General features: G+C 36.4%; 2 protein-coding genes and 1 pseudogene across 4 annotated transcripts; 2 read left to right on the forward strand and 1 right to left on the reverse strand.

Moving 5' to 3' along the window:
• Nucleotides 1-170: 170 nt before the first annotated feature.
• PAP14 (purple acid phosphatase 14) lies at nucleotides 171-4,004 on the forward strand. 3 transcript variants are annotated; one of them, XR_842375.1, is made up of 5 exons: nucleotides 171-551; nucleotides 823-1,217; nucleotides 1,415-1,865; nucleotides 2,540-2,600; nucleotides 3,744-4,004. XR_842375.1 is itself a non-coding variant. In XM_011027013.1 (4 exons), exons 1-4 carry the CDS (start codon nucleotides 257-259, stop codon nucleotides 3,779-3,781), a joined length of 1,179 nt encoding a protein of 392 aa, XP_011025315.1. In that variant the 5' UTR covers nucleotides 171-256; the 3' UTR covers nucleotides 3,782-4,004. The 3 variants fall into 3 exon arrangements, 2 of the variants coding, with proteins under 2 accessions (XP_011025315.1, XP_011025316.1); XM_011027013.1 differs by lacking the exon at nucleotides 2,540-2,600; XM_011027014.1 differs by lacking the exon at nucleotides 2,540-2,600 and having other exon boundaries at nucleotides 3,765-4,004.
• Nucleotides 4,005-5,343: 1,339 nt separating this feature from the next.
• Nucleotides 5,344-9,143, forward strand: LOC105126220 (pentatricopeptide repeat-containing protein At4g01570-like; annotated as a pseudogene).
• Nucleotides 9,144-11,157: 2,014 nt separating this feature from the next.
• On the reverse strand, nucleotides 11,158-12,057 carry LOC105126219 (uncharacterized). The gene has a single exon (XM_011027012.1). The coding sequence runs from the start codon at nucleotides 11,917-11,919 to the stop codon at nucleotides 11,530-11,532; it is 390 nt and encodes a 129-aa protein (XP_011025314.1). The 5' UTR covers nucleotides 11,920-12,057; the 3' UTR covers nucleotides 11,158-11,529.
• Between the last annotated feature and the right edge of the window lie 489 nt (nucleotides 12,058-12,546).

A 12,546-nucleotide genomic window follows, 5' to 3' on the forward strand; every position in this document is an offset into this window, starting at 1 on the left:
AACAGCCCCTGTCTTCCATCTCGCGTTGCCCCAAAATCCTGTTTGATTCTAAAACAAATATTTTTTTAGAAAAAAAGACACCTTTCAAAGACCACCAAAGACCACGCAACAAGGAAAGGAATATCCTTTTGGGCACTATTAAATATTTGATTTTAGGCTGCATGCCAAACTACGACGAGACCCACTCTCCCTATATCTATAGCTGTAAGACAATGCTGACGGAATCGGGTTTGCCGATTTTAGGTAGATAACAACGATGGCGAAGAAGAACACACCAAGTGTTTCACCCTCCCACTTTTTGGGGTTTGTGGTTTTTTCTCTCTGCTTCTTCGTTCCAAAATCTGTGTTGGGTGTGAAAAAAGAGCTGCGATTTAGAAAAAATGGACAGTTCAAGATACTGCAAGTGGCAGATATGCACTATGCGGATGGCAAGACCACGTCTTGCCTCGATGTGTTCCCAAATCAGATGCCTACTTGCTCTGACCTCAACACCACTGCCTTTGTTGAGCGCATGATTCAAGCAGAGAAGCCCGATTTTATTGTTTTCACTGGTACCTCTTATACTCTTATTTACCATTTCCTTTCCTAATTCCTAGTTATGTTCTTGGTTCTGATTTTTTTTCTTTTTTCTTTTTTGGTCTATATATGATTGTTATTCTGAAATTTGGATATAAACAACAACACCCAGTTGTTAATTTGTTTACCGAAGCATGTTTCGTAATTTGGTAATAGTATGTATGGCATGTAGTGGGTAAGCTCTAAAAAGTATGCTCCTTTCACAATCTGAGCTAATGGAAGTATTATTGGCACTTTGTGAAATAGGGGATAACATCTTTGGCTTTGATGCCACGGATGCTGCAAAATCACTGACTGCTGCATTTCAGCCTGCAATTGCATCAAACATCCCGTGGGCTGCTATTTTGGGGAACCATGACCAAGAATCCACTTTGTCAAGGGAAGGGGTCATGAAACATATTGTTGGCCTTAAGAATACTCTCTCTCAAGTCAATCCCGCGGAGGTACACATCATTGATGGTTTTGGGAACTATAACCTGGAGATTGGCGGGGTTAAAGGTTCACGATTTGAAAATAAATCAGCTCTTAATCTTTACTTCCTTGATAGCGGAGACTACTCCACAGTTCCTGCAATCCCTGGCTATGGTTGGATTAAACCCTCTCAGCAGCTTTGGTTCCAACGCACCTCTGCGAAGCTTCGGGTAATAACACCACTCTTTTATACGGTTGAAGTAATTAGTAGGTCACTGTATGCTTTACTTTCATCATTTATCTGTAAAAAGAGTCACTAGTTTGTCTACACACAAGTAGAATCTACATTATGCATAGTTTAAACTTCTAAAAGTTGCATTAGCTTACTTATTAGCTGTTGGATTCCCATTTTTCCCCTTCAATTCAGAGAGCATACATGAGAGAGCCAGAGGCTCAGAAAGGACCTGCACCTGGGCTGGTGTTCTTTCACATCCCATTGCCTGAATTTGCAAGTTTTGATTCATCAAGCTTCACAGGAGTGAGACAAGAAGGCATTAGCTCTGCTTCTGTGAACTCGGGCTTCTTCACAACCATGGTAGAAGCTGGGGATGTGAAAGCTGTTTTCATCGGACATGATCATCTCAATGACTTCTGTGGTAAGCTTACTGGTATACAACTTTGTTATGCTGGGGGTTTTGGATACCATGCCTATGGGAAGGCAGGGTGGTCAAGGAGAGCGAGGGTGGTGTTGGCATCTTTGGAAAAGACAGAGCAAGGAGGTTGGGGAGTTGTTAAGTCTGTCAAAACATGGAAGCGCCTTGATGATGAACACCTTACTGCTGTAGATGGTCAGGTCCTTTGGAGCAAGAGCCCTGCTGGTAAGTGCTTGTTGAACAACCCTTAATTAGTCATCTGTACTTGTTTTAAACTTTACTAGGCGTACAATGGATAGTATCTCTTAAGGACATCCATGCGGAGCATGTCACCAAGAACTGGTAGGACCTTCAAAATTGAAGCCTCCTTCTTTGTATGTTGGCATATCGGTGCCTTATGCTTTCTTGCATGTGTTATGGAAAAGAATTGAAACCATTTAAATTACTTAAGGTCAATGACCTGTACTGCTGGCTGATACTAATTTGCCTTCATCTTTTTATCAAAATGTTCTTTGTTCACTTGCCATTTCCAATTGATAATAAGTTTAATTTTTCTCATCCTTGAATTACTGTATGGCATTGTGTAGTTAATCTTCACTACCATGATCTTCTTGCCCATGACTTTAGACAATTTAGCATATGAAAGGCTGTGTAGTTAAATATCAAGGACCATAATCTACAACCCATAAATATAGAAGATTTAGGCTGCTATTACTTGTGCACATTACCCAATCCATTTCCTGTTAATAAGAAGCTTAAAATCCTGATAATTCTTCATAGAAATATGATAGAGAAAATGTACCTATTGGATAGAATGACTTATTCAATTGTCAGAACCATTGTCTTCTAATACTATGAGTTAAGACCAAATTATTTTTGTTGTCATTCTTCTGTCACAGATGTTTCGTAGTTAAGCAACAAAGTACATAAGACATTGGAAATGCGTGCAGTGCTTGCTAGGTTGTTCACTTTTGCGTTATGCTGCAAAAAATCGTGCTTGATTCTCTCTGCCCCATTCACTTGATTATGAAAAGATATATCCCAGGAACATGGTTTCCCCTGCTCTATCTCATTTCATACCAAAGTGAGGCACATGTTCTCCTTTTTACATCACTTGCCTTGTGTTTCTCTGATGTCAGTACCTGTTGTTGGAGAAAATTAGGAGAGAAGGTAGGAAGGGAACTCTAACTTATATTATATTACTCTCAAATGAGAGGAAGTCCTGGACTTGGACTTGTATTGCAATTCACTCAACACATATATTTATACTAGTGTATGGATAATTCTAGATACTTAATAGGATAACAATATCATTAATACTTGTATATGCTCGTTGAAGAAGTAAAAGGACACTTGATGTAGACTTTAAAATTAATTCCAACACTCCCTCTTAATTTTAAAAATCTCACAATCCTTGAAATTAGAAAATGTGTTGCCGATTCTTGCAAACTTTCTTATTCTTGTTACCATTTCCCTCGGCACACAATCATTGCCTTGTTGTAGCTACTGTCACATTATAGTTGGTTGGAAGACTACGTTGCTGCCATAATTTCCTTTCTCTTACATCTTCATCTTGAGCATCTCTTCAATCTCTTTGCTTTAGCAATTGTATTTGTCCTAACATGGCTACTCTTAGTCATTTTTCTCCTCTTGTCATTATTGCCACATTTCATTAGTCAAACATCTCTCTTTCAAGATTTGGTTTTTCAAGTGACCTTTGCATTTGCCCAACTCTTTATCGGATTGCTGCGTTCTATCACGCCTCCTTGTCCATTTTCCATCTTACATCTCTTTTAGCTAGAGTTCTTTTCATCATATGGGATCTCTCTTGTACCACCTCATCTCTTAGATAAGAACCTGTTACCTTCACCTAGCCTTTCTTCGCTTCTTCTGTGTTTCTCTTTATGGACTTGGATTACAATATTCTCAACACTTAAATTTATACTAGTCTATGGATAATTCTAGATGCTTGCACCTATAAGACTTAAAAAGACACATTGGAATTATTTCGCAAATGTTTTGTCGGTCAAGAATCGATGCATTCCTGTTTTCTGTTTCATGCCATCCTTTGTTTGTTTACTCCTTTTCATTTCCTTTGAACAGGAGTCCGTAGAAAGAAGCAGACTGGCAGCCCTGAGTAACGAGCACAGAAGATGGCTTAACACCGAGGAAGTGAGAAGCGGAAATGTTCCACATATTTGTAACCTTATTCATCGATTTTGATATACGTGTCCTCGAAGTATATGTAAACAGTGAAGGTAATTACAACAGACAATAATGGATGATCATGTTTTAGGAAGGTTCTGTAATTCTTCTAAAAAAATTTCTAAAATTTGATAATAAAATATTGGGTTTTTTCGTTTATTAGCACTTCAAAAAACAAAAAAGTATCAAAATAACAGAGTTTAAATATTTAGTGTAATTTGTTAATGTATCTATAAAACACGAGATTTAAAGTTGTTGCTGATATAAAACACAACATTTCAAAAAATAATTTATTAAATTAGTTGGCATAAATTAAAAAAAGAAAAAGAACATTTCAAAAAATAATTTATTAAATTAGGTGGCATAAATTAAAAAAAAAAAAAAGTGGACTTTGAAGGCATATTGAATCTCTAATTACAATAATATCGGTATACAAGATGGATGATCAATTCAATGATATAAAAGAAAATTTATTAATGGTGACTAGAGAATATCTTACAATTACAAGAAAAAGATAGACCCAACACCAAGAAATGTCGTGTCTTATATTTGATCTTTAAAAAAAAAATCATGTATGCTTGCTGAATCTGGGAATCGAAGTCATTGACCTTTTGAATTGTCTCTTAATTACTGATGAATTTTTCCTCCACGGATGGTTTGACAACGAAATTGAAGGAAATGCAGTGGGGGTGACCGAAACTGTGTCAAATGTCATCCTACTCGAACATCTGGTTGAACCACAGTGTGTTTGATTCAACTAGATGTCCAACATTCAGTCCTTTTTAGTGATATTCAGTCATAAATCACATAGAATGTATTAAAAATGCTGCAGAAAATATTGTGAAATCTGTGAAAATTGTTGCGGAGAAGGTGTCAAAGGACTAAAGCCTGCAGTTGAGTTGAGAAGTCACCTTAGTGAAACCTGCAACCGTATCATACCAGGGTGAAGCTCGATAATCTCTTGATTCTACAAAGAAAATGATACCAGGAACTGTGCTGGGATGATCAGAAGACTTCCTGAAATCTTGGGAAAGCGCAGAGCTATCCCCAGGCCATGAAGCACACGAAAGGCAGTGATAAAAAGTGATAAACATAATAGTAATAATAATAATTATAAAAATAATTGTGAAATAGTAATAATATCAATAAAACTGTTGCTATTATTACGAGAATATTAATAATAAAAATAATTGTGAAAAGAGTAATAATATCCAAAAGATCGTTATTATTATTACTAATAACAATAATGCTAATAATGATAATAAAAAAAAATCATAATTTTAAAGATTATTTTTTATAGTGCTATTATTTAAAAATTTTGTATATAATTTATTTTATGATTTTATATTTAATTTATTAAAAATTAAATTTTATAAATTTTTTAGATTGAGTGTGACAACTATAATGAATTGACTCACATATTTAAAAAATTAACTTATTTTTTAAAAAAAATTATAATTCTTCGTATTTTTATTAAGTTATTTTAATTATATAATTTGTACCGAGTGTTTAACAAAATATCGCTTGTTAACTTAACTTTAATCAGCCTTTTTACAATCTTATCGTGACTAATTTTTTATATCATTATTTTATCCCATTTAAATGCCTGAATATTTTTTTGTTTTTAAATAATACAGCCTCGCGGTAAAACCAGGCACCGAGGCTAGTTCTATCACTAAAGATTTCATTCGACACATTAGAATTCTTTAATGAAATGAAATGAAATAAAATTTATTACTTAGAAATCAATTCCACTTCACAGCCTTCTAATCCTATAAAACAAGAATCAGGTGGCAGCAATGTCAAGATGCAGAACAACAACCAGACAACTAAGACATTCATGTTTTGGATTTCCAAAGGAAACCCCGAAACCAAACACATTACACCACGCACGAACCCCCCTATCTACATCTTCATCGTCATCGTACCAAATGGGAAACATACTCCTGGTGGCTTATCTAACCAAGACCCTCTCCGAGTCGGGCACTCGTAGTCTGGACCCAGATTCAATTCCTCTATCAGAATCTCTGGTTCTCCAAATCCTACGGAGGAACTCTCTTGACAGCTCTACGAAAATGGAGTTTTTCAAATGGTGTTCTCTCCGGCATATTTACAAACACTCGGTGAGCACATACTCTGAAATGTTTTCCACTTTGTGCCGTTCTGGGTACCTTGAAGAAGTTCCTAATTTGCTAAATTCAATGAAGAATGATGGTGTTGTTGTTGGGTCCGAGACTTTTAAGTTGTTGCTTGATGCATTTATTCGATCTGGGAAGTTTGACTCTTCCCTTGACATTCTTGATCACATGGAGGAATTAGGATCTAACCCGAACCCCCATATGTATGATTCTATTATCGTTGCACTTGCGAAGAAAAACCAGGTGGGTTAAGCATTGTCTATAATGTTTAAGCATCTAGAAGCTTCTAATGGTAATGAAGAGAATGCTGTTGGTGTTTCACTTCCGGGCTGCGTTGCATGCAACGCGTTGTTGGTTGCGCTTCGAAATGGAGAAATGAAAGCAGAATTCAAGACTGTTTTTGCTAAATTGAGGGGGGAAAGGGGGTTCGAGTTGAATACATGGGGTTATAACATCTGCATTCATGCATTTGGTTGTTGGGGTGATCTGCTACTTCTTTGAGGCTTTTTAAAGAGATGAAGGAAAAGAGTTTGGCTTCTGGGTCACTGGATCCTGATTTGTGCACCTATAATAGCCTGATTCATGTTCTATGCTTGGCTGGGAAGGTGAAGGACGCAGTGATTGTGTATGAGGAATTAAAGGTGTCTGGTCATGAGCCTGATGCCTTTACTTATCGAATACTTATACAAGGGTGCTGTAAATCTTATCAAATGGAAGATGCAACAAAGATTTTTAGTGAAATGCAGTACAATGGGTTCCTACCAGATACCGTAGTGTACAATTCTCTTTTAGATGGGATGTTCAAGGCAAGGAAAGTTATGGAAGCATGCCAGTTGTTCGAGAAGATGGTTCAGGATGGAGTGAGGGCCTCATGTTGGACGTACAATATTCTGATTGATGGGTTGTGCAAGAATGGCAGGGCTGAAGCTGGTTACAATTTATTTTGTCGTTTGAAGAAGAAGGGTCAATTTGTGGATGCTGTTACCTACAGCATTGTTGTGTTGCTACTTTGTAGGAAAGGTCATCTCGAGGAAGCACTGCACTCAGTGCAAGAAATGGAGGAAAGAGGCTTTGTTGTTGACCTAATTACTATAACATCGCTCTTGATTGCATTTCATAAACAAGGTAGGTGGGATTGCACAGAGAGGTTGATGAAGCACATAAGGGATGTTAATCTATTACCAAATGTTCTCAAATGGAGGGCAGATATGGAGGCTTTATTGAAAAATCCACCTAGAAGTAGAGAGGATTATACTCCATTGTTTCCATCTACTGGTGGCCTCCAGGAAATTATGAGTTCAATAAGTTCCCCTAAGTCAAGGTCAGATGATGGTGCGACCGAGGATGAGAAGAGTTCGTCTGCTGACACTGATCAGTGATCATCATCTCCGCACATGGATCATTTGGCCAATCAAGCGAAATCCACTGACCTTTCTTCTCAGCTATTTTCGCTGGCTAGGGGCCAGAGAGTTCAAGCTAAAGGGGCAGGCTCTTTTGATATTGATATGGTGAATACGTTCTTGTCTATATTTTTGGCCAAGGGAAAGCTGAGCTTAGCCTGCAAGTTGTTTGAGATATTCACTGATATGGGCGTGGACCCTTTGAGTTACACGTACAATTCTATCATGAGTTCTTTTGTGAAGAAGGGTTATTTCAATAGGGCATGGGATGTTTTTAATGAAATGGGTGAAAAGGTTTGCCCACCAGACATCGCAACATACAATTTGGTGATTCAAGGGTTGGGGAAAATGGGGAGAGCAGATCTAGCCAGCTCCGTTCTAGATAAGCTACTGAAGCAAGGTGGTTACCTTGACATTGTTATGTATAACACCCTGATTGATGCACTGGGAAAGGCTGGTAGGATTGATGAAGCTAACAATCTTTTTGAACAGATGAAGACTAGTGGATTAAATCCTGATGTGGTTACTTATAATATTATGATTGAAGTTCATAGCAAGACAGGTCGGTTGAAAGACGCATATAAATTCTTAAAAATGATGTTGGACGCAGGCTGCTTGCCAAACCATGTCACAGACACGACTTTGGACTTTCTAGCAAAAGAGATTGAAAAGCTAAGGTACCAAAAGGCATCAATTATGCGCCAAAAAGATGATTCTCCTTGAAACAAATTTTTCCTCACGAGAATGGTTCAAGGATCATAAGAATTAGTTGTGCTGGCAAGTGAATGATTCTCTCAAGAACTCCTTCCAGATAATATTGAAGCGAGCATTTGTACCATACCTGGGTTGAATCAGGCTCCATCTAGAGCCATGAACTAGTTGTTCAAGTCAATGTCTCGCCACTCTGTTGCTGATATTGACCAGCAGAATGCTGAATGGAACAGACTGGAACGCCAGATAGCCATCTGTACAATGAAAATCGCACTGACAAATCTTCCAGTTAAGCATGTAATGCACTGAACAAGTCGCTCTACAATGCTGAAGAGACAGAGGTACTTAAAAATGTTTAGTTGGGTCTTGGCTTCTGGTTTTCATTGTCTCTTGTTTCTCGGTTACTATAGTGACTTGATCTATGATTTCGTGCCAACTTCCAGAGGGACTGCCCACCATGCACGGTAGCAAGATCCAAGTAGCAATAGAACTATAAGAGCCAATACCAGACACCTGCACATATGGAAAATTGACCAATCGTTCAAGAGATTTACTACTCGTGATTATCTGTTGAGTTAGCCTTAATAGATCGGAGATCTCTGGAACTTATTGCTCTCTACTCTTCTTTCAGTGGTCTATGCATAACGTACTCCAAAACAATCATCAGGAAAGAGGCCAATATGAAGCATGGACCGGCAGCGTGCATCCTAAATCTCCAATCCTGCATGGTGAAGCCAGCAGGTAATGTAATAAGCATTGAGCAGCATTGGATCGTAATGATCTTGATGTATCCCTTCAATGTCCTGTGCACCAGAAGGCAATATGTTTCTCTGTAACTAACTGTCGCTGATACTTATTTTCGTTTTGTTTGAGATCAAAATAACAGGACAGTTTTGCATGCTTCATTTGGTAGATATGAGTTTACTATTGTTTATGCTGGAGAGTGAAAGAATTGGGAGTTTATTGAATTGCCCCCTCGAAATCACAATTGATAAGACCGACGTGATGGTAACAACAGATTGTTGTACACCCAAGATCTGTTTTACTCATTTAATTTTTAATGTCAAATTGTTTCCTCAAGCTCCTGATAGTTTGTAATGAAAGTTCTGATATTCTTCTTGCAAGTGGGGTGTTACTATAATGGACAATGTCCTTTGGGAGGCATGGAAAACTTGCTGGTAAATTATTGATGATGATTTATTAGAGGTGACTTAAATATACTTTGCTTATCCATCCTTTCAGAAGTGGATGTGAAGACTGTTCGCACCATGAAAGCATATTGGTACTGTGGCAATATCAACCTTTGGGATGTTGTGTGGCTATCGGGAATGGCACAACATGGCCTTATCACAGGCTAACAGTATTTCTTAAAAGTGTAAAGAGCATCTTGCATTTCCTAAGTTGCGAAGGTTAAGAATGTTAGGCATGCTTTTATTGTTCTCACCACGAAAAAACAGGTCTGTAATAAATGAAAAATAAAAAAACCAAAATGCTTAGGCGTGCTTTGGTGCATAGTTATGAACCTGGGTTAATCTACCATAGTTTCAAATCATAAAAGCTCAAAACCCCAGTGACCTAACATAATTCAAGTGAAAGTCAACTTTTTTTATATTTTTAATAAATTCTAAAAATTAAAAACTAATTTAAGAATACATATCCTCACTTTTTTTTATAGCATGCATACACTAGATTGTTAAATTGTTTCTTACATAGGTATATATAGTTTATATTTATATAAATTATTTCTTAATTTTTTAATATTGAATAATTATATTACATTTCATATCTTATATTTTTTAGTAGCTTACATATACATAAATCGTCTCTTAACTATACAATATAAAATAACTATATATAATTTATATCCACATGCAATATTTCTTAACTTTTCAAAATCTTTTTGGTATAAAATAACTACATATAATATATATTCACATAAATTATTTAACTTTTCAATATGGAATAACTATATTATATTTTTTTTATGGCCAAAATTCAAATGAATTGTATTACCTTTTTTGATGTGGAATAATTATACTATACTTCATGTCTCACATTTTTTTTATAATCTACATTCACATACATTATTTTAAAAAAAATTCATGTGAAATATTAAAATTTCAAATATATTTTTTATTTTATTTTATTTTTCTAGATTAACTCAAAACTTTACCATTTGGTCCCAATTGGCCGGGTCAAACCTCTTGTGAAGTTTACTATGCTTTGGATAAGCAATTATCAATTGTGCTGACTGGTAAATTTTAGTGCAGTCGTTTTCTTGTCTAATCTCTACATATTTAAATGGAACATCTTCTTGCCCCCTGATGTTCGTTTGATAAACACTAGGATATCCTTATGTAGTGCGTGCGTGGAACTGGCAATGCTCGGTCTGGTTCTATTATTGTCGTTTATTCTGAAACACTTTTTAGAGGCCAGCTATTTTATGAATATACCTACACCGAAATAATTGCAATGGAAAGAAAAGAAAATGGTGTCGAAAACTAAAAAACGAGGCACACAAATAAAAATGGGGTCGTGCAAAAATCCGAGAGTTTAAGATTTATAGTGAAGCTACTTCATATTGAAAGTTTGCTCTTCGAATTTTTTGGTCCTTTTCAACGCATGAAACAGTGAATGCAGAGAACATCGAGATGCGGCTCCAGTTAATACTGTGGGAATGATCAAAGATTTTTTTTATAAAAAAAAAAACATCCATAAACTAGCAGTAGTATTTGGAATTGGAGTAGCTAGCAATTTTTATTGTAAGTCGATCTGTCTATACAAAAGAGAGCTAGCATGATAGTCGATAAATCAGATAAATGTAACTTTGAAATGAAAGTGGGCACATTACACGTTGTTTTCAGAAATTATAATGCATCTAAGACAATTCTAGACTATCCTTTTCCATTTAAAATGTGGAGAGAGTAGTGCCATCCCTCCCCACTAAAATACTCCGCAAGGACCTTACATGTTTCTATATGAGCCTAATTTTCGATTTTTGTGCACACACCAACTGAACTCTAAATGATATTGTTCCTTGTAAAGATCAAAACAAGCACAGCAAATAAAATAGGTTCTTACATGCTAACAGGAAGGATTCTTACATACTAACAGAAGACAACCTCTGGAAAGAACGAAAGAGACCATCCAAAACGTAAATTACAATGAAACTTGTGTTTTAAAAAAAAAAGGAGAGAGGTTTCTGTTCCTCGAATACAATGCCAGATGCACCAAGATGATCAAGTCACATAGAACCATAGAAATAATATCCGTAAAAAAGAATGAAACAAGTATGATATTAACTCAAATGAATATTTTTACACGAACAAAAAATCTCGCACAAACCCTAATCATCTCAACCCCAGCACAACAACACGGATAATACATACAGGGAAAATAATCATAGAATCAAAGTCAAATCGTAAATCTGTCAGATTAAAAAAACCCAAACAAGAGAGAAAACCCAAGCAAGATAAGCCAGACAATATGAATCAAAAGAAGTGCCTGACCAGGAAGAGAAGAGCTCCCTCCACTCCCAACCTCACAAGCCCCTAATTTATCAACACGAGCGCCACTGCACAAGGCGTCAGCGCACCCACACCAATAAGTAACGCCATCGACGCCACACACGGGGTCCGCACGGAAACAATTGACCGGACATGAAGCGGGTGCTTTTAATCCTGCGCATACATCACCTTTACCATCCTCTCTTGTTACTTCTTGAATCAATATTCCAGCGCCAGTTTCCGATACCGCGATCGGGAAGCAGAGACTACTCAATAAGAAAATTGTGACGCAAGTGAAAATTGCTGAGATTTTCGACATGGATTAATTTTTTGTTTAGGGTTTAGGATCGGTGGATCTAACCTAACTCTAAAAATTGGGAAAATATGGAGACGGAGGCAAGGGGAAAACGGTACTTGTCTTCGATTCGATTGGTGAAACAGCACAAGGCCGCGGTGTAAAGCAATGGGAGAGAGCAAATAAGCAAGCGTAGTGGGTTAATTGTATTGAAGCTCAGGCCCATCTTACGCCGATTATTGGGCCTTAGAGGATCCAGGTTGAATGTACTTAAGGTCTCGTCTTATTCACATTTATTAATATTTGCCTCCAAATCTTTACATGTACGAAAACAATAACAGAGGTGCATAAAAAACATGATAGTTAAAAAAAATAAATAAATAAATCTGTCAGTCTAAACTTGTAGAATGGTCAGTGCTTCTTTTTATCACTAACGATAATAATTTTTTGTTCCATCCCTCAGTAAAAAAACAATGGATAGAAAATTATCTAGTAGATAGTTAAATGATAAAAATTTAAAATTAAAAAATTTATTTTTTTATAGTTGCAAAATTAAAAATTAAAAAATTTATTTTTTTATAGTTACTAATATGATTGTTATTAAAGATTTACATAATTGTTAATTTTAAAATTCATGAGTTTAGTTGAGAT

This window comes from Populus euphratica, unplaced genomic scaffold, assembly GCF_000495115.2.
Source record: "Populus euphratica unplaced genomic scaffold, PopEup_1.0 scaffold75.1, whole genome shotgun sequence".
NCBI lineage: Eukaryota > Viridiplantae > Streptophyta > Magnoliopsida > Malpighiales > Salicaceae > Populus > Populus euphratica.